We start from the raw sequence: 21741 nt of genomic DNA on the forward strand, positions 1-21741 counted from the left end.
ACTTTAGGTTGTAATGTAGAGCTGTGTTCACGGTTGGTAAGTCGGTGCTTTTCAGCCCAACCCCAAGTCACAGGAAAAGCTCTAGGTCGCAGTTTGTAATAGTTATTGCGCTGATCTTTAAATACTAGCTACAGTGGTGGTGTTGCCATAAAAACGCTTCATGCAAATGACTGCGCGCAGCAGGGGTTGCAGAAACGAGGAACCGAAATGAGAAGCGATTCATCTGGGGAACAAATCATGCAAGATTGGAAGAGTGATTGTATCACGATGCATCATCTATCTCGTTAATGTAAAAGTAACTCTGTTCCTCTTTCTATGTATCTGAGATTTGAACACCGGTTTGTTGTAAATCTGGTAAGTCGAGCGCTCATTTAACGGCTTAAAATCCCCCCAAAAGCTAAGGTTTTAGTAGCGCAAAATAGCGGAAGCGGCACTTGGCGCAGCTATTAATGGACGTCTTGATAGTTTGGTATGAGTTCAACTCAGTTCAATTTCGGGGGGTTTCGTTGTTAAGTCTTCATCCTGCTTCCCGGCGGTGCTATGATCCGCGGGCGTGTGCAGTTATAGGCGGATTTTCATAAAGTAAGAAACGGGAAAACCCGAGGCTGTGTTTACAACCCGTAGGTTAGTGGCGTTTCGGCTCCGTAGGCGAATAAGTAGTGCATTCATTCAACAATCAAAGCAATGTTGTAGATCACCGCTGTCAGTCACACCTCGAGGTAGAAGCGTTAGAGAAACCGCGACTGCGCAGTCACTCGGCGATTTTAGCTCCTAAAGTTTAAATTCGATGTCCTGCTTTGTTAGTAGTGAAGAATTACGAAGATGGAGGAGTGGAAAAGGAGCATCGGTACTCTCAGCGACGAAATCCTAATTAAGCTGGCAAAGATGTTGGACAACTCCACCTGTGGATGGAGGCAGCTAGCTAACGCGGTGTCCGAGCAGCCGAAATTCCGCTGCAGGTGAGACCTTGAAGGCATCACGTGAAGGTGGTAGCTTTACGCTTTATTCACAGTTTCTAAAACTTAAGCCGTGTCTCTACTGTATGGTGTGTGGTTATGGGGGGTTATGGATCCCCCTCAAGACTGACTATGCCACCATCTGCTAACATCACACACTGCCCTGTCTCCTGCAGTGAGCGGGAGCTGACCAGCTGTTCTCTCCAGGTGCTGACTGCTGCAGGCAGCCCGGCACGCACCATGCTGACATTACTGGCTGAGCGTTCCTGCTCCCTGGACTTCCTGCTCCACTGCCTGAGGAAGATGGAGCACCAGGAAGCTGTGCAGTTCCTCACCACTGCAGGTAAAGGAGAAGTCACTGGGCTGTTATATATGCAAAGTCTGTTTCTTACTGCTACTGTTGCCTACTGTTTCCTTATAAACAGGAGGAAGACACAGTCCTGTTTAGACCACGTAACTGTAAAACACACATTCACAAGCCGCTTTATTAGGTACACCTCACTAGTTTTGCCTTCAGAACTACCTTAATTCTAATGACTGTAACTGTCATCTCAATCATGTGACTGTGGAGGCCATTTGACTACAGTAAACCCACTGACCCTCATTTACTAACAGGGCATACACACAAATCTGTGCGTAAATGAATACTGAAATACTACTATTACGAATAATAAGGCTAACCCCAACCCTGATAATTACAGACAGTTTTCCAGAACCCCATAAGCCACAAAATTCCCCAAAATACATCAACATTTAAAAATAAAATGACTTGTAAAGAAAACAGAATGCTTAATGGTAAAGTATAGGCTTTAACCTTTACATTTAAACACATTTAAATGTAAAAGATACATTCCAGTATCTCTTATCTCATCCTATCTTTAATTAAACATGACTTCTGGCTATACTGGATTCGTCACTTACAGTCCAGTTTCATAAAGTAAGTTTATCATCTGCGGCTGACAGATCACATGCTCCTTTCCCTCTACCCATTTTCTTATTTTTCTTATACCCTGTTAGTCTTCTCATATCAAGTTTAACTTTTAGTGAGCATCTCAAGGGAAAAGTAATTCGGCGCCCTCGTTATTTCAGCCAGTAATTGGAGTAATCACGCCTGTGTAACCTCTTTGGAAAGCTGCCCCTTTTCTGGCTACCTCCTCAGACTTCAGACACCATTATTTAAGTTTCCCCAGTCGCATTTTTTCCTTCTTTTTTGCCTCGGCGATGTATGCTTCTCTCTTACAACATCACAACTCTTTCCACTTCATCTTCAGGTAAACTGTTTCCCCTATATAAAGAAATGGGGGTGTGTCCGTATGCAGGTAGTATGCAGATTGTAAACAGCAAGCACGAGCCCACTGATTTACAATGAGTCTGATTTACTCACATATGCACAGCAGTATTGGTCGTTTTGCACGTGTCATAAATCTGATGATTTGCTCATGTTGTGTGTTTGTGTGGTAGTGGCAGAGCAGATTCAGATCACAGTGCAGCCGCAGTCCCAGGAAGCCGCACCTGGGAGCAATGTGGTATTGACCTGCAGGGCCTCTGGTCCCCCCGGACTCGGCTACCAGTGGTTCAAAGGCAAACAGGAGGTCACTGAAATTTTTGTGATTAATGGACTATAAAAAGAAGGGAAAAGATTCCTGCATAAACCCGCAGAGCCAATGAGATAGCTTGCCATCTTAATATCTTAATACAGTTTCAGCTATGAACTCTTATGCATATTGATTTTTTTTTCTTTTGTCTTATAGATTTTGGGGGAATCAGGAAATTCCTCAGAACTGGTTCTTTGCCCTTTAAACCCCACCCACCAGGGTCACTATATCTGCAGGATAAGCCATGGAGAGAAATTTGTTTTCTCCAAGTGGGCTCAAGTTCGTTTGATCATCTCTGCAGGTTCTTCTTCCTTCTGCTTCTCTGACGTTGTTTTAATTTATCTTTCAGCATGTCATGTAATGTTTTGGTGAATTTTCTCAGGCTGCAGCAGCAGTCTGTTTCCAGGTTCAGTGAGCGGGTTGCATATCATCCAGCGCCCGCAGTCCCAGGCAGCCTCTGAGGGGGACACTCTAGTCCTGGAGTGCACTGCAGAGGGAAACCCACCTGCACAGTATGAGTGGTACCACAACAAAGTGCCCATGCCACAACAAAAGACGAGCTCACTCAGGGTAAGTAAGCAGCACAGCTATGCTGCACAGAGCTGCTTCTCTACTGGATATGAAAACTACTGAATTATATTCACTTAAAGAGCACGGTGGATTTACATGTGACGTCATGCGCACTGGATATGATATATTCACCATTTGCGATGGAAAGACGGGTATTTTTGTGCATGTGGATATAGTTGGGATGGAAAACAACTATGTGGCGATGGGTCCTGGAGCTGTGTGGGGAATGAAATTTGTTGCAGAGAGAATACCGTATTCACCTAAAAGCAGAAGTTATGACTCAACATCACAGATTAACTGCGCAATGCTTGTAGACACATCTGTCATGTCCATCCAAGCAATTTTTATCAACCAGATAAGGAAAATACATTTTTCCCTAGTGGCAAGCGGTTCCTGGGAGTTCACTGACTGGTCTGTGTGACCTGGGCTTTAGTAATAATTTCCCGAGCAACTGATATCAACCTCCACCAGCGCTTACTGGATGGGTGGCGACTGCGTGACCTCTGTGACTGGAACCTCGTTCACTTGATCCTAAATTGGGTGGCTCAGGAGATAGAGCAAGTATTCTAGTTTATCTACTAATCGGAACGTTGCTAGTTCAATCTCTGTCTGCTCCAGTCTGCATGCCATAGTTTCTTTGGGTAAGATACTGAACCCTGAGATGCATTCCTCGGTGAGTGTTGGATAGAAAGCAAAAAGACGTCTCCTACTCAAGTAAAGTATAAATATAAGAATCAGTCCATTTAACATTTGTAACAAAATGTCACATGTCTGCAACACCTTTAATTTTTTTTAAAACTTTCACATTAAAATGCAGCTGATTGTTATATCGGTTATAGACTGTATATAAAAGATGGAGATAGGCACGTGAGCATCTATTGGTTTCTGGGTTCTGCATTTTAAAACCTAAATATTTACATTTTGGCTGTCACGTGATGGCTTTTTGGTCTCCCACGAGGGATGTGACTATCAGTAAGGATCCAAATCACTCCATGTACCGGGAATCACTTTTGTGCCCATACTCACTTAGGAGTTACAAGTTTATAGCACTTCCACATTCATTTTCCGTCTCTGCAAGTTGTAGCTTGATGTCAGCTTAATGCTCTATGTGGCGTATGTTTTGTATCTGTGCAGATCCCATGTGTGACCACAGCACACAGAGGAGAGTACACCTGCAAGGTGTTCAATTTGTATCATGAGGTGTGGAGCAGCACGGCAACAGTCACCATCGGTGAGCCATTGTTTGTATTTTCTAAATTAGGAATGTAAACATAAATGAGAAAATTTAGTAAGCTCTTAATGTTAAAATGTTTATATATTTGCATGAAGTAAATAAGTAAAAGCACATTACAATAAGTCTGACACTTCACATTTGTATAGTTACAAAATCGCAGTACCGTGCTGTGGTAACTGTTTTCCCCTTTCATGCAGGCCCCAGTTCTGTCACTGACGCCTCCTGGGTAGAGGTTGACCGCGGTCTAGGTACTCTTTAATTTCTGGTAGAATATTTAGAGGAACTACTGCAGTATTGTAATTCCTATGTCCTGTCTGACTTTGATTCCTCTTTTTAAATATAACAGGTAATTAAAAAGTGGTATTTATAGATAGTGTGCATGTGTAACCTAAAAAACAGCTACTGATAGCTGTGGTTAATTGGGTTAATGTGAAGTACACAGTAAGTCTGGTTACCAGGCTTTACAGAAGTGAAAACGAGATGTTAAACAAACTGTTAGTTATCAGATAACACAGCATGTTTTTTTCTTTTGGTGTTCTCAGAGTCACAGGAAGTCCACAAAACCTACCTACCAGGAACACATCCGCTAGCCAGTTCGCCCCCATCTGCCAAGGACGTTTATGGTGAATTTACGCAAGCAAACAGACAAATACCGAGTCTTACTTTTGTCGATTTGTGGTGGATTTCATTGCTCATTCTCTTCCTGTCCACAGCCACAGACAAAGTCGCTCTTCTGATTGGTAACATGAACTACATTTACCACACGCAGCTGTGTGCTCCCATTTCTGACGTCCACGAGTTGACCAACCTTCTTCGACAGTTGGACTTCAAGGTGGTTTCTTTGCTCGATCTCAACTGGCAGGAGATGCACAGCGCTGTTACTGAGTTCCTGTTGCTGCTTGACAAAGGAGTCTACGGTACGTCTGCTGCATACGTCTGTCCAATTTGAGCGACTGCGCTGCGCTTTACTGATAAAATAAATGCAGCACTGTGTTTGTAAAATCTACTTTTAATTTTAAAAAAAGAATACAACTAGGATAAATAATTGCATCTGTTTTTCTTTACTTCTGAAGGTTTGCTATATTTTGCTGGTCATGGCTATGAGAACTATGGAAACAGCTTCATGGTTCCCATTGACGCTCCGGTCTCCTACACATCAGAGCACTGCTTGTGTGTACAGAATATACTCACAAAGATGCAGGAGAAAAAGACTGGTCTTAATGTATTCCTGCTGGACATGTGTCGCAAAAGGTATGTTTTGTTTTGTTTTTATTTAATGAAATTATAATCAGCGCAGACCCTCTGAATCTGTTTGTCCGTTTTCTTTTTCAGAAACCCACACGATGATGTCATCGTGCAGCCTGGACTGCTGAAGGTCACAGCAAATATAGTGTTTGGTTATGCCACGTAAGCTCCCAGTCCTAAATGCGGTTCAGTTTTGAATTTCTTTAGTATCGGGTGTTGTTTTCTAGCACTTATTGTGTATTTCTACTTCAGGCTACAAGGTCAAACTCATGTGAAAGTTGCTGTCTTTTAGATGCGTAGACGCTGAAGCGTATGAGGTGAAGAGGGAAGACGTGTCAAATGGCATCTTCATACACTACCTCAAAAAGCGAGTTTGTGAAGACGAGAAGGTCACCGTTATGCTCGACAGAGTGGCTGAAGGTAGAGCACTCAACAATCTGTACGATATAATCGCAATATTCCTCAACTAAAAAAATTTTAAAAACATATCTAATTTCAGTTTGGCTTCACGTTCAGAGTAGACTGCTCTGGCAGTGCCGCACTGCTCCTGCAGATTTTCTTAAGTCCTTAGGACAAGACTAAGCTGCACACCTGCACCTAAAGGATAAAGGTCACTCTTTCGAGGATGCCAATGTTCACATTTTGGAACTCAAAGACAGAAGATTTGAAAGAGGAGTAAAAGGGGCCATTTGTGTCCACTGTGAATAACAATCATTGAACAGAGTGGCTGGGTACTGACACCAGCTGTTGGCCACCTACAGTGCAGTCTTGAGATCCTTTGCAAGCTCCCCCAAAATATTGCGTCAGTTTACTATAATGGGTCACATGATAGGATGAGGCAAGGTGTCACTGAGACATGTCTTGGCTAATGTGATAAAGCGCGATTAATAGTGGGTCAACGACCCTTTTAAGGGATAACCCCAACAGGGTTTAAACACCTCCGACGGTTTTAGAAGTGAAGATGTCTCTTGGATGCGCCGTGAAACGTCTTCACAAAACTTACAGTCCATTCGCTTTTCTTTTCAAGTTATTTCAACTGTGAAAACAGTTCAACATCCTTCATTTTGCAGGAATTCTGCAAAGTCGTGTGAGGAGTGAGAAATGATTATTCCTGACACTTACTGAAATGCTGGGATAAATTTGCATATCCATCTCCTACTTTGTGAGCATCAACAACAAACTGATTCCTTTCGATTTTGGCACGATGCTCGAACCCTTGGTGAAGCTTTGTAATGTGTGTGAACTGTGAGCACCGTTATTAAAGCCACTTTTATGTTTTTAACATGCATGTGACCCGGAAATGGCTCATAGAACGAAGGTAAATTTTTTCATGGCTTCATTGTAATTTATCAAAGTTATTGGAGGAAGAAAAGCTGATTCCAAGGGGGTCAGTGGGGAGGTACTCACTGATTTTTCATGTAAGTACTTATCATGCATGTTGACTCATTGGCAACATTTACCAGACTTAGATGGATTGAGTCAAGGTGTAGCAATATGCCAACGTGGATATGAAGAGAAACCTGAAAGACCACTAAATGCTGTTTAACAAGGAGGATGTTGCAGGTCCAGTCATATCCCACTTACACATGCTGCAGTATGAAAAAACTGTGAACCCTTTGGGGTAAACCACACTGAATGGTGCAAACTATAACTGCAAACCGAATGCATCATTTCTATTTTAAATATCTTTACAATTATTTGTTGATTTTATGGCCTGTTTAGTCTTATGACAGATTTAAGATCTAGTGACACAGCCTGCAAGAAAAACTATTAAATTGATTTCTTCCAGTTATTTAAAGCTCTAAGATCATCTATGACCCTTTTTAAAATGCATATTAGTCCTATTATTAAAGTGTTTTAAACAAAAATAATGTCCTGCAACAGAAAAATAGACACGTCACATCTGTGCTCCCAATATTAAAGCTTGTTTTTTCTTCTCAGACATGGGTCGCTGTGTAATCACACGAGGGCGGCAGGCGCTGGAGCTCCGCAGTAATCTCTCTGAAAGACGCTCCCTCACTGACAGGATACAGGTTTCTCAGTGTTCTGCATCCTCTTCAGCTCGAAACCTGCAGTGGGCTATTGCACATGGTAAAAAAAAGTATTAACTGAAATGATGAAATATTTCAAAAGGCACATTTCTACTCGTATTTATTTATTTATTTATTTATTTCACAGTTCTCCCTGAAAGCCGTTACCTCCAGTTTGACTGTGGAGTGAAGGTTCAGCTTGGATTTGCTGCAGAATTCTCCAACGTCATGGTCATCTACACTCGGATACTTGACAAACCCGATGAAATAGTCTCCTGCTCGGCTCAGCTTACCGATTTCCCTGAGGTGTGTGACACATTATTCCACTTAGATTTAAAAAGCTTGTGATTCAATACAGAACAGACAAGATTTTACCCAGGACTAAATTTGCTGCTGCAGCTCCTTAAAGCACAAGCATCTAATTGAAAATGCACTGAGCTTTACAGAGTTTTCGTATCACTTTTGCAGGATGTGGACATTGATTTGAAGAAGAGCAATCAGGAGTCTCTACTGGAAGCTGGCTGTTTATCATTGATAAAAGAGGAGCTTCCTTCACCAGAAACCCACAGTCTCTACACGCACATCCGCAGCCTGCAGAGACTCAAGGTCTGTCATTTTTCCCTATTTTTACAATAAGTTCTTCTATTTATGACCTCAGAGCAGTCGTTTCCAATGCCAAGCCTGCTGCAGCTCACTTAAAAATCAGGAAGACTGAAGCCGATACTTTTTCATAACTGCTAAAAAGAACCCCAAAACAAATTGTGCTTTTTACTGTCTTTATAGAGGGAGCTCACATTCACAATATGCCTTCATTACACCTACTCCAACATGGATGAGGAAGTGCAAGAAAGGCAGCAAGTAACAGTCGGCAAACCACTGGTCTCCAAACTCAATCTCCACGAACCCCGAGCAGCTCACGTCAGCTCTGCCTCCTCGTCCTTCAGCCTCGACTCTTTTAACGTTCCCGGATGCTCCTCCTTTGGTGAAGACTTGTCCCTGACTGGTACAGCCTCAAACACATGGTCACATCATGCACAAAGTGCCAGTGTGTCTTTCACCGGTGGCTCCCCGACATCACCCAGGAGTGCCAATGTGCCAGAGGAGACTGACAGTCCTGAAATACTAGATAACCCTCGACCTCTTGTTGCCAGCAAAAGTTTGCCCCACAGTAAAGTAAATGACTCAAACTACAAGTTCAGTGACATGTACAATTTTCATTCTTACTGAGACTGAGATTCAGCCTCTACCCACTAATAAATCGGCAGTACAAAATCATGAATGTGTGGAAAGCTTGACAGACAAGTCCTGTTAATATGGCATTTCTTTAAATTCGGCCCGGACTGTATGGGGGCCGTTTAAGTTCTGATCTTTGTATTAACTATGCATTAAGTTGTGTAATGTTTTTTTTTATTATTATGGATTTGTAACAATGTTATGCAACCCAAAGACTGCCTTCAAAACAGGAGAATAAAGCATAAACTTTATACCTTTAACCTTTTTGTAACATGCATTAGAAAAAAATGTATGAAGACAGTAAGACAGTGGTGAGGTGCAGCTGGAGGGACATATGGGTTTAAGTTGGGGGTGAGATTACATCTGAGATCATTCTTGCTTGCAGAGATGGACTATGACGTTCAAAGATGACACGAATAGGAAGAAGGTGGAAGATGGCCTGGAGAGGTGCAGGTATGCACTGGAGAGAAAAGGAATAAAAGTCAGCAGTGTGTGAATGAGAGGGAGGCAGGTGTAACAGTGAAGGAGGAAGAATTTTAATACTTGGGGTCAACCATCCAAAGCAAGGGAAAGTGCACAAAACATGTGAAAAAGAGTGCAGGTAGGGTGGAGTGGGTGGAGCGAGTGGATATGTTTGGTGTAACAGAGGAGGATGTAAGAGGTAGGGTAAGAAGGATGAAGATGATGGGAGCAGAAAAGAAGAGCTCCTAACTAAAATAGCTGTCTGTGTTTTAACGCTTGCATGAATAACAGCAGCTGCTTACTTTACTATACTCTGCGCTCTCCCGGCCATCAGATCCTTGTCGCTGATTGGTGCCAGTCGCCGCACTATCGCTGCACTGCGCCTGCGCTGTGTCGTCACCACCTCTGCTTGCAGCATCCGCCATTTTGCAGTAATTTAGTAATCCCGCTGCTTCCATTCGTTGTGCGGCGCCAGTAAACACGGCTCTTTGAAGGAATATTATTATTACTATTGCAAGCTGAAGAGATATTTTCCCGTGTCTTGCGATGGCTGACCCATCAGCAGATGTGGAGGTGCCGGAGGGTGCAGAAGTGCGCAAACTGTCGGAGCTGCGGGTCATAGACCTGAAGGCCGAGCTGAAGAAACGAAACCTGGACACGACGGGCGTGAAGAGCGTGCTATCAGAGCGTCTTAAAAAGGTCTGAATTTTACAGTCCCTTAAACAGCCAGTCGCTGAATAACAATGCTTAAAATGCACATAAAGGCCTGCATTATAGAAGTTTAGTTTGACGCTCACACAGCCGCAAAATTTCGAGCGTACTACGCTACGAGGCCGTTGACCCTAAATGTATGCTAAGTGCTAGCATGCGCTTGTACCAAATAACTCGCTAATGCCGCTAATTTGCGTGCATTCACCTATTTGACGTGTTTTTTATTTCAACTGTTGCTTAAATGTACAACCTGTAAAGCGTTTTTGCCGTGCTCTTGACAAACAGGCAATCGAGGAAGAGGGTGGGAATCCGGACGAGATTATCGTCGCTCCGGAGTTGACCACCAAAAAGGCCAACGTCACACCTAAACGCGCTGCCAGAGGTAAGGTTTGCAGCAAGCTCTTAAAACACAATGTTTTCCGTTTGTTGCTGTGCCCGAGAGGCTTCTGCAAGGCAGGTGGCACGTAATATGTCATGTCGTTGTATTTCGTGCTTGTGCAGCATTCGTGAACAATTACGGTATTTCGTTATAAAAGAAGAGTATAGCAAGAGCAAGGGTAACAGAATATGCGTGGGAGAGATTTAGACGCCTGTCAAAATCAGGCGAAGACTAAACTAAAGTGTATTTTCTTTAGATACCAAGCAGGAGAACGATGAACCGGAGGATGGCACTATGGAGGAGGATTCCCGCGATGGCCACGTAAGTTTATTGATAGGATTATCTTGCTTTTCCTCCAGTTTGGATGCTACGGCTGATGTATTAAAAACGTCTTTGTCTCATCAGGAGGATAATCAGGAGGATGAGCATGAACATGAGAACATGCAGGACATGGACATCCTTGACATGAACATTCTGGATGAGACTGACAATGACAACGGAATACCGGCTGAAGATGACGAGTATGGAAGCGAGAACTTTTACAGAGAGGACGACTCGGGGATGAATGAAGAAAATGACTACAGGGCACTCGAGTCAGAAGAAGACACGAGAGGTCCAGAGGTGAGAGATAATACTAGAAACCTGTCTGCTAAATCTTTACTTGTAACTCTGTTTTAATGTTAGTTTATTTGAATATATTTTAACAGATGGATGAATTTGAGATGCTGGATAAGGATGAAGATGCAACATTTTCAGCAGCCAATGTGGTAGGTTTACTAAGTATTTCTTACGCCTGCAGAGCCTGTTAAAACACGATAACGTTTTGAACGAGACATAATTTTCTGTGTTAAAGGCTCAGGATCCAGAGGCTGACGACACAAAAGAAGAAACAGGTACTGTAAAAGAAATTGGCTCATCATAAGGTTGAGGTGTAGATGTGCAGTGTTAAGCTTGAAAATGCAAACACTTTGTTTAGTTTCAACCAACAAGAGAGACTGGAAGCCCAAAGGGAATTGCTGACTTGGTGTTGAAATTTGTTTAGCCACATATGATCTTTTCTTTGTTCATTTGTAAATATCGGTCAAGTTACCATATATCTTCTCACACGCTCACGTGACTGTGGTTAACAAGTTGATTCACACTGCCAGCAATTCAGTTTCAAGGTGAGGGAGGTTTAAGCTGTGCAGGTGATTGTAGTGTTTCTAGGTTGCCACGTGAAGGTCAAGGCAAAGAAGATGCATCAAGATTTGTCAACTCTTACGACTTTTTAAAGACGGTGAATCATAAATCAGCTGGATAAGAAACTGCTGGACTTGAGCTGAAGGTCTGCTCACTACCAATGGACGCTGGAAAAGTCTCAAAGGCTGAAAGAAGATGGAGTTCAGCGAGCCTCCGGTGTACTGCTGATGTTGTGGCTCTCTTCAGCACTCTACTCTTTGTCTGTCTTGGATCAGGTGAAAAGAGTGAAGTGGTTGAGCTTGAGAAATGAGTTTTAGCCCCTTTAGTTGCTCGGTTGTCCCAACAGCCTTTGGGCCCTTTTCCAGTCTCTCTTTAGGGCCATCGTTTTAATACATAGTTCTAAGAGCACAGGCCAGTGGTCATGACGTTCCTAATCCAGGCCTTGCCAGTTCCTCGTTAACCATTGATGTGTTTCAGAAGTGATTAAACTATGTGCCATTCTATTCCTGTTAAATCCGTAGAAAATGACAAAGTAGCCGGGTCTTGTTTATCTGAGCCGCATAACGAAGATCAACACCAGAGCCACGAGACGAGCCCTGAAGAAGACCAAGGAGCCACCGCCGGAGGGGAAGAAAGTGTGTCCGACACAGGTGCCCAGTCCAACGTGACTGCCGCTGGAGATGCGGAGGGCAGCGGGGATGTTGTGGGGACTGATCCCAAAGAGGTTGGGGAGGAACAGAACGCCCCAGAAGAGACACTTGACGGTGAAAACAAAATGTCGCAGGCTGTTAGTGTAAGCAAACAGGGCGGCGAGGTTGAAACTGTTGATTCAGAAACGGGGGCTAAGAAGGTTGAGGAGGATGAGAAGACAGAAGAGAAAGCTGCTGCGGATTCAGCCTCGACACTGAAAGAGTCCTCTTCTGTAGAGGGCGATGATCAGAAAAAGAGGTTTGTTGCTTTCTGTATACTAGAAACCAAAAATGGTTATCTCTGTTGCTTTGGCCCCTTTGTGCTAGCAAAATTTGGATGCTCTTTTGGAGGTAAAAACGTTTTGTACATTTGTTTTGTTTTGGTTCCCCCATTTTTCATTCCTTGCACTCACCTGTCCCACTTTATTATCCATTAAAAACCTAACTATTCGGATTGCCAGAGGATATAACTCCATTTATTCGCCAATACATCACTGCACTATGGTACATGTTGGGTTGATCGCTGTAGGCAATGAGAGATGCTATATAACAGAAATACAAACATGTGTGCCAGAAGATCGTGGATGTCCTCGCCAACATCCTCACCGTTGTAGGTTGATGGCTTTTTTTCCCCTTCTTCTTTAGCTCTGAGGAGAAAGATGGCAAGACCGAGTCGAAGGATGAAAAGGGTGAGTAAATCAAATGGCTTCTTTGTCTTGGTGGTCTTGTTTTCAGTGGCTGTGTGCTCATTAATTTTATGGTGCACATGTGTAGGTGCTGGAGCTGGGGCCGCAGCAAGCAGCAGCAGGAATCTGTGGGTCAGTGGCCTCTCTTCCACTACCAGAGCGACTGATCTGAAGACGCTTTTCAGCAAATATGGCAAGGTTAGTCGATTAGGGCTGAACGATATATCGCATTTGCGATAATATCGCAACATGATCAAGTGCAATTTTCTAACCGCAAAGGCTGCGATTATACTCTGGACATGTCCAAATTCATGGGCTGCATCCTCCTGAGGCCGCATTTGTAGACCGATTACGTCACAGCGACGCGCCGAAGGCTGTCCAAATTACTACCATATCCCAGAATTCATAGCGCGGCCCAGCCAAACTCCAGTTTCCAGCAATGGCGGCCGCTACTAAGTTTTAAAATTACTCATACTAATCTTTCTGGGTCACAAAATAAACTTTTAACATATTTTCAGGCGAGAAAGTAGTTGTGTAAACATCAAATATCTGCTCGGTTTATCAAGATATCCCATATTTGCAAAAGTGCTTCGACGTTTTCAGAGGCGTCTGCTACCCACCAGCTCGACAGCTAGCCGGGAGCTCGAGGGTTACTGATGCGGCCGAGAACAGCACAACTCCCGGCACATCATTTTCAGATCACCGCGGAGTTTCGCTGCTCGGGTTAAACGTAATATATAAGTCACTTAGACAACCTAAAAATGTTATTGTTGGGCTTTTTTCAGTGTTTTGTTTGTTCGTGAGTAAATCGGTTTGGCTGAGATTAAAGTTATTAGATTAGATAAAATAAAACTTTATTAATCCCCCGGGTGGGTTCCTCCTTGGTTTTCACACAGCTGACTAAACGTCAAACAGAAAACTTATTAAACAGAAGTATGAGACAGTCGAGAATTTACACCAGTGTCTGGTTATATTTTAGATAGCAAGAAGCAGACGGCCGAGTTTATTAAACTCCACCGAGACAGCGGTGACGCTAATCAGAACTAGACCGTCCAATTTCACGCCTTTAAACTTTAAAGGCGTGTTTGTGTGTGTTTATACAATTGCTATTATGTTTGCACTTTATGTGTAATGTTACTGACTGCAAAGATCAGTAAGATGTGTGTATTTTTTATTTATTAGTTTTATTTATTTAATATTATTTTTTAATTGAATGACTGTCTAGTAGTTCACAGATGTCGAAAAACTGAGTGTGGTAAAGCCACTGATTTTGTTTATGTATATTTCTGCAATCTGCACATTGTACTGACTTTCATTTTAATGTTTACACCAGGGTTCCTTGTCAGCACTTTATGCTCAGATGTTTGTAAGCTAAAAATAAACTATTGTGTTTGTTCAAATATACTGTTGTGATTGAAGAAGTTAAATAAAAATGTCAGTCATCAATTCATGCATCACCTCATGTCATCATAACAGAGGTCTGTCTTCCAGGAAAGAACAGTTTAAAATTAATGTAATATAGTATTGGCCATACTATATGATGTATTGCTTGTCTTTGTTTAATAATACAGAAGACAAAGACCTTAAAAAATAATCGCATATCGCATCGCAATCGCAATATTGGGGCAAAAAATCGCAATTAGATTATTTTCCATAATCGTTCAGCCCTATAGTCGATTGAAAACAGTCTCTCACCAGTGTCACCAGACAGTTACTTTCTGCATGGACGCAAAAATAATATTTATGGGCTTTATAAATGTCCTGCAGGTTGTCGGAGCTAAGGTGGTGACCAATGCCAAAAGTCCCGGGGCTCGCTGCTACGGGTTTGTCACCATGTCATCCACAGAGGAAGCAACCAAGTGTATCAGCCACCTTCACAGGACCGAGTTGCATGGCAGGATGATCTCTGTGGAGCGGGTGAGTGTGGGGAGAAGGAGAAGTAACTAACATTTCATCTGACAGTCTGATCATTTGGAAGCAGCAGTCTGTTTTCTGTTTAGTTGTATTGCAATGCCTAAAACTTTGTTAAACTGATGGTTGTAATCAGACTAAAGTGTTAGCTCTAAATAAAAAAAACATGCAGCAAATAAAATGGTTGGAAATGGCAAAGATTAGAAATGATCTGAAGTAATTAGAAAGCTATAGAGAAGGCAGAGGTATTTGTTTCTTTAAACACGCTGATGTTGAGCTTGGTCTTGTGAATAAACGTGTTCCCGTTTAAACATTGCAGGCTAAAAATGAACCTGCAGGGAAGAAGCCAGCTGACAAGAACGACCCCAAGAGGTCTAGCACTGACAGGAGACACTCCACTGACTCCAAGTAAGACTGCCAGACCGTTGACTTGTGTTTGAGTGATATCGCTAAAAGTGCCTCTTCTGCTGGGAAAATTTGGCCCAGTGAGGTTTTAAATATCACAGGTGTATTTATATTTTTAGCATGCCATGTGTCTGGGTAGTTTGTCAGACATTTAGCCCTTTGTATAAACCAAGATAAGGATCAGGTTAACTGTTCAATGATTTCTGACAATATGGATGTTTCTGCAGGTCTGATGGAAAGGATGAGAAGTCTGAGGGAGAAGGAAAAGATGGCAAAGGTGTGAGATGTGTTAGAATTTCCACCTGGACATGATTAAAAAAAAAAACAACCTTTATTACATACTTGACATTAATAATTTTGATTGTTTGACAGGACGAAATGAGAGGACTGTAGTTATGGACAAGTCCAAGGGAGAGCCTGTTATCAGTGTCAAAACCAAAAGCAAAAGCAAGGAGAGGGTAAGTAATGATTAATGACCCTGTAACTGCCATCTCCCTCTTAATCAGTGTTTTTTTTGTTGATGCATGAAGTGGTTAGATCATGCCCGTCTTCACACTCTTCTGCTCTTTCTTCAGAGCACCAAGAGTCGGGACCGAACTTCTTCGAGTAAGGAGAGGAAAGACATCTTGTCATTTGATCAGATTAAGGAGCAAAGGGAGAGGGAGAGACAAAGGCAGAGGGAGAGGGAGATCAGAGAGGTCGAGAGACGCAGATTCACGTAAGGATCATGAATACAGAAATAACACTTAGCCCATCATGGAGCTTAACAACACAGAATGTATTCATAAAGACACTTCTATATATTAGCAGTTAGCTCAGGTTTTGATCGGATAATAAATATCAGCTGATTTTTCTTTTTTCATTCAGTGATCGCAATCGGGAATTCCGACCTGACCGAGAGCGTGAGCGCATCCGTCTCTTCCGGGAGAGGGAGGAGCGAAACCACTTGATGAAGAAGAGACACTGGTTGGAGGTATCGTCACATGACTCCTCTCTGCCTCCAAATATGCGTCCTTTGGTACAACTCTCAATCCGATGCACTCTGCACATAATCACTACATTTTCTTTCATTCCTCCCATATAAACACTTCTCACCTTAATCCCTGTTAGTTCTAAAAAATGTATGAATTAACTGTAATCAAATGATTTCATTTGCAGGCTGAGAAGCAGCGCCTCGACGCAGATCGCATGGAGCGTCAGTTCCTGGAGCGTGAAAGGCTACGCATTGAGTACGAAAGGCGGCGAGAGCAGGAAAGGATCCTCAGGGAGCGCGAGGAGCTGAGACGGCAGCAGGAGCAGCTGCGCTATGAACAGGAGCGGCGCCCCGTTAAGAGGCCTTACGACATGGACGGCAGGTACAGTGACGTGTGTGTGACACTGATGCATGCTGCGTTTATCTGCTGGATACAGCTTTGCTCACTGGTCGATCCTCGTGGTTTTTGTGGTTCCTTTTTAGGAAGGATGACTGGCCTGATAAGCGTATGGCCATGGATGACCGTTACGGCCGCTCAGACTTCGGTCGCTATCAGGATTTTGATCACAGAGAAAGGGGACGTTACCAAGACGACATGATGATGGACAGGCGGGACAACACCCGTAATATGGGTGCTGACAGAGATGGTCAGGTAAGAACCCTGCATCCTCCCCCCAGATATTATTCTGTTAGGAAAAGAAACACCATGAGTTACAAAAACCACAAATATTTATTGTTGGCACCACCCTGACTCCTAAACTCTGCATGTTGAAGTCTAGATGTGGAACATGGACACCGGCAAAGCCACTTAAGTTAAATAAAACACAGTTGAGCTGAGCACTGCAGCTTCACAGGCCTGGCGTGTGGATATCAAACACGAGTGCTCTTTAAAGTGAGCTCCCACAGTATTGATATGTTGCTGTGGTTCAGAGCTTTAACTAACAGCAAAAGCCACTAAACGCTGAACTTTTAGTGTGTAGAATATGCAGACGCATGTGAGAATATGAAAATTTCAGCTGTCTTGTCCTTTTGCAGCACTTCTCAGAAAGACACGGCAGAGACGGAAGAGACTCCTGGGGTGGAGGCTATGACAAGCGCATGAATCCCAGGTGAATATCACTCTGTTGGCTTCTTTTCAAGCGCAATAAGCAACTTTTATAGTCCACTAATGCCGTTTTCCTGTCTTATTAGGGAGGGCGGTCGTGACTGGGATTCTAACCGTAAGATGGATGGAGACAGACCCTGGCAAGGTAGGTCAACCTGCACTTTAAGGTATTAGCTATAAAAGCACTGCTGTCTTAACTTGGATCTTTCTTCTTTTTTTAATTCCAGGTCGGGATGGAGCTATCCCAGGACAGAGCCACATGACACGAGGAGGAATGGCTGGGTGAGTAGCTTCTGCATTCAGTCTTGCTTTGTTTGCAGCTAGCCTCGCTGGTTTCACAACAGAGCTGATGTCGGTGTGTCTTTGATTTCAGAGGCCGTGGCGGCTACATGAACACGGGAACATCTCAGTCTCTGTCCGGAGCGCTTAACAGACAGAACCAGCTGATGCAGGGCAGCGGGCTGCAGGGCGGAGCTTTCGGCCGCCGTTACTGATGCCTGTCTGGAGACGGTTGTGTAATGATGTGGTTATGTTGTTTTTGTAAAAAAAAAAAGAAGAAGAAGAAAAGAAAAAAATCATTTTTTTTAAATCAGGATTTTTTTTCCCCCTTTTTGGCACAATTCCCATCGATTTTCGATGGAAGTGTGTTTATCCTTTTGTGATACAGTGATAGTGTATTTATCATACAGCCCTACCTTGTTTGTACATCACAGCTGTTATGCATCCGCAAGTTGGCGTGAGTGTGTGTGTGTGCGTGCGTGTAAAATAAATTCAGATGTTTATTAAACCCTTTTCAGACATGTGATATGTAATATTGCTGGCTTCAATAATACATGGATGTTTCTAGGTTTGACCTAGACAGATTTCCACATTTTTATTTTTTGTCTTTTAAGGACGAGTGATCAGGATGCTGATACGTTGTTGCCGTCAGTTCAATGAAGAAGAGCGCATGTCTGAAAGAGGCTTTAGACGCCTGAGTTCCTGGACCTAACCTCACAAGCCTCCTTTCTGTATCCAAGCCCTTAGAAGGTTTTTTTTCTTCTTGTTGTTGTTTTGTTTTTTGATGAAACTTTATTGAAAATAATTTGAGAGTTTCAGGTTCTCGTCATTTTTAAAAAGATGCTCAGTGAAAGTTTGTTGCAGATGAAAGCGTTTTAAAATTAAATGTCACACTTTGTTTCTCCTTGCTTGTAACGTTTTTGTTTTTCTAGTTTTCCTTTTAGACTTGTGATAAATTCTAGAATTAAATGTGTGGTCGTGATTCAAATGTCTTTCTAGTTTTGTGGATGTTTTTAAAACCTTTTCTGTGCCGCTCGGTGGCACAGAAGCTCGGGCCACGGGTATAAAACTGTACAATGCACATGCGCATTATCTTTGTCAGATTTTTAAAGATATTGTGGCATCAGTGGTACTCGCTTATTTAGCTTTTGCAAATAAAATTGCACCAACAGTTACTGGACATGGCAGTGAAAATGTCCTGTCCTAGTTTATGAAACAGTCCTCGTGGCTCTCAGAAATGAAGCGGTATGAGGCCTGATTATTATTAAAGAAGGTTATGAATGGAAATTAATACAGATATGTGGTCAGAAAAATTATGTCATAAAACAAGCTTTGACGCCTGGCTAAAATGTGCATTTCCCAACTTGTTAGGTGAAACCTGTCGACCTGAGCAATCAGAAGTTTTCAGAGCAGCGTTGTACACTTTGCAATCATTTTAGCAACCACCAACTAGGAGGACACTCAGGTCTGAGTAACTGGGTCCTTCACTAGCAAACAGAACAGTTTTACTGTTGAAATTAATTATTTTTACAGGAGGAAACCCAAGTTTTTGGCTGTTTTATTATTGACTGGATTCATACATATAACCTAAATGGATAGTGGTATAAATCAAACTATCAAATCAATTCAATTTTATTTATACAGCGCCAAATCACAACAACAGTCGCCTCAAGGCGCTTTATATTGTACAGTAGACCCTACAATAATACATACAGATATAAACCCAACAATCATATGACCCCCTATGAGCAAGCACTTTGGCAACAGTGGGAAGGAAAAACTCCCTTTTAACAGGAAGAAACCTCCGGCAGAACCAGGCTCAGGGAGGGGCGGGGCCAACTGCTGCAACCGGTTGGGGTGAGAGAAGGAAGACAGGATAAAGACATGCTGTGAAAGAGAGACAGAGGCTGTGTCCCAATTCAGGGTCTGCACGCTTGAAGTACGCATTTCAAGTGCGGTTACGTCACCGCCACTCGACGACGGCTGTCCCAATTCGAAGTGTGCTTCAAATGCATACTCCAAATGCGCTGTCGATTTCCCCAAATATCAAGCGTGGTCCAATGCACGCTTTGTGGTCCCATATATCCCACAATTCATAGCCCGGCGGTGGGTGTGGATAATTTTGCCGCAAAATACGGCAGAAGGGAGCAGCCGAAGAGGGTTTTTTTTCTTCCAAACTTTATTGAACTTATAAAGCGAACAGTCAGTCATTCCAGTTCAGTTTGTACAGTAGACATACAAGGCAAATAAGAGTAACAATATACAGTACAATGAAATAAGAAGGATAAATAAATAAAGGATAAAAAAAGGAAAAAAGGGGGGAATGTGACAGACTTCATAACAACTTTGTACTTGAAAGTTGTGACAGCTTATTCGTTAAACATTTCTGAATGAATTTCAATCAATGATAAACCTTTTTTATTGGAAGTTAATTTAAGAGAGTTTAAGTAGAGCTGTTAGCTGTTAGCATGCGTCCGTACTACCTGCCCCGGGAGTTCTCGCATGTTATCGCGATAACAGCGTATGTCCCCCCCTCGGCCAACGCGGATGCAGCCTGTGACTCTCTCCACTCTGTGGTCAGCAGACTGCAAACACAATCACCGAGAGCCCTTCTCATAATATCAGGGGACTTCAATCATGCCTCACTGGACTCCACACTGCCCACCTTCACCCAGTATGTGACCTGCCCAACCAGAGTCAATAAAACACTGGACTTACTGTATGCCAATGCAGAAGAGGCATACAGTTCATCACCTCTCCCTCCCCTGGGCAGATCTGATCACAACCTGGTGCACCTTGTCCCTGTGTATGAGCCCTTAGTGCGCAGGGAGCCACCAGCCACCCGCACAGTACAGAGATGGTCAGAGGAGAGCGAGGAGGCTCTTAAGGATTGTTTTGAGTCGACTGTGTGGGAGGTGATTTGTGATGACCACGGAGAGGACATCGACAGCCTTACTACATGCATTACTGACTATATAAACTTCTGTGTGGATAACACTGTACCTACCAGGACTGTACGGTGTTTCTCCAACAACAAACCTTGGATTACCCCAGAAATTAAAACCGTCCTCAAGCAGAAGAGGAGGGCCTTCAAATCCAGAGACAAAGAGGAGTTGAAAAGGGTGCAGAGAGAGCTGAGGGGACTGATAAGGAATGGGAAGGAGAGCTACAGGCAGAAGATGGAGAACCAGCTTCAACAAAACAACGTTGGTGAAGTCTGGGAGGCCTCAGAACCATCTCGGGCCACAAACAGCAGAACTCTCTGCCTGGGAGGGATGTGAGATGGGCAAATGAACTGAATCATTTCTTCAACAGATTTGACTCAGCCATGAGGCAGTCTGCAACATCGGCTGCAGACTCACCCACCCCCACTGCTGCTGTTCCACCTCAGACACTTCACACCTCCTCTATTCACCCTGCTCACTCCCCCCCACCCCCAACTGCAGCATCCAATACACACTCAACACAAGGCTCCAGCCTGTCTCTCTCAACCACCCAGGTTAGGAGGGAACTGAGGAGGATTAATGGCAAGAAGGCAGCGGGTCCAGATGGCATCAGCTCGAGGGTCGTCAGGTCCTGCGCGGACCAACTGTGTGGGGTGATGGAGCACCTCTTCAACCTGAGCCTGAGGTTGGAAAGAGTCCCACAGCTCTGGAAAACCTCCTGTGTTGTACCAGTGCCAAAGACTTCATGCCCCAAGGACCTCAACAGCTACAGGCCGGTGGCTCTGACATCCCACCTGATGAAGACCCTGGAGCGGTTGGTCTTGGCTCAGCTTCGGCGCCTAATAAGCTCATCACTGGACCCACTTCAGTTTGCCTACCAGCCTGGCATTGGAGCGGATGATGCCGTCATTCACCTCCTACATCGTTCCCTCGCTCACCTGGAGACCGCTGGAAGCACTGTGAGAATCATGTTCTTTGATTTCTCCAGTGCCTTCAACACCATTCTTCCCTCGGTTCTAAAGGACAAGCTGGAGAACTCTGGAGTGGACCATCACCTCACTACCTGGATCCTGGACTACCTCACCGACCGACCACAGTATGTGAGGACTCAGGGCTTTGTGTCGGACAGGGTCGTCTGCAGTACGGGGGCCCCA

At 43.5% G+C, this 21741-nt stretch overlaps 2 protein-coding genes across 3 annotated transcripts; both read left to right on the forward strand.

Moving 5' to 3' along the window:
• Window positions 1–76: 76 nt before the first annotated feature.
• Window positions 77–9189, forward strand: malt2 (MALT paracaspase 2). The gene is made up of 17 exons (XM_086281957.1): window positions 77–354; window positions 805–959; window positions 1133–1299; window positions 2418–2548; window positions 2708–2852; window positions 2934–3121; window positions 4256–4352; window positions 4553–4603; window positions 4898–4978; window positions 5069–5272; window positions 5429–5606; window positions 5688–5762; window positions 5893–6020; window positions 7542–7691; window positions 7779–7936; window positions 8099–8236; window positions 8414–9189. The coding sequence occupies exons 2-17, from the start codon at window positions 823–825 to the stop codon at window positions 8855–8857; spliced, it is 2472 nt and encodes an 823-aa protein (XP_086138083.1). The 5' UTR covers window positions 77–354; window positions 805–822; the 3' UTR covers window positions 8858–9189.
• Window positions 9190–9727: 538 nt separating this feature from the next.
• safb (scaffold attachment factor B) lies at window positions 9728–18634 on the forward strand. Of its 2 annotated transcripts, none has more exons than XM_086281954.1 (21): window positions 9728–10024; window positions 10322–10418; window positions 10672–10736; window positions 10821–11036; window positions 11123–11182; window positions 11269–11308; window positions 12116–12542; window positions 12929–12972; window positions 13058–13167; window positions 14737–14886; window positions 15200–15288; window positions 15513–15562; window positions 15658–15743; window positions 15861–16003; window positions 16153–16303; window positions 16444–16640; window positions 16742–16910; window positions 17294–17367; window positions 17450–17508; window positions 17591–17645; window positions 17737–18634. In XM_086281954.1, exons 1-21 carry the CDS (start codon window positions 9872–9874, stop codon window positions 17855–17857), a joined length of 2556 nt encoding a protein of 851 aa, XP_086138080.1. In that variant the 5' UTR covers window positions 9728–9871; the 3' UTR covers window positions 17858–18634. The 2 variants fall into 2 exon arrangements, with proteins under 2 accessions (XP_086138080.1, XP_086138081.1); XM_086281955.1 differs by having other exon boundaries at window positions 9729–10024; window positions 16153–16258.
• The last annotated feature ends 3107 nt before the right edge of the window (window positions 18635–21741 follow it).

This window comes from Aulonocara sp. 'chitande type north' Nkhata Bay, linkage group LG23, assembly GCF_057382095.1.
Source record: "Aulonocara sp. 'chitande type north' Nkhata Bay isolate Kocher_YH1m ecotype deep benthic linkage group LG23, A_spYH_male_GT1.1, whole genome shotgun sequence".
Classification (NCBI taxonomy): domain Eukaryota; kingdom Metazoa; phylum Chordata; class Actinopteri; order Cichliformes; family Cichlidae; genus Aulonocara; species Aulonocara sp. 'chitande type north' Nkhata Bay.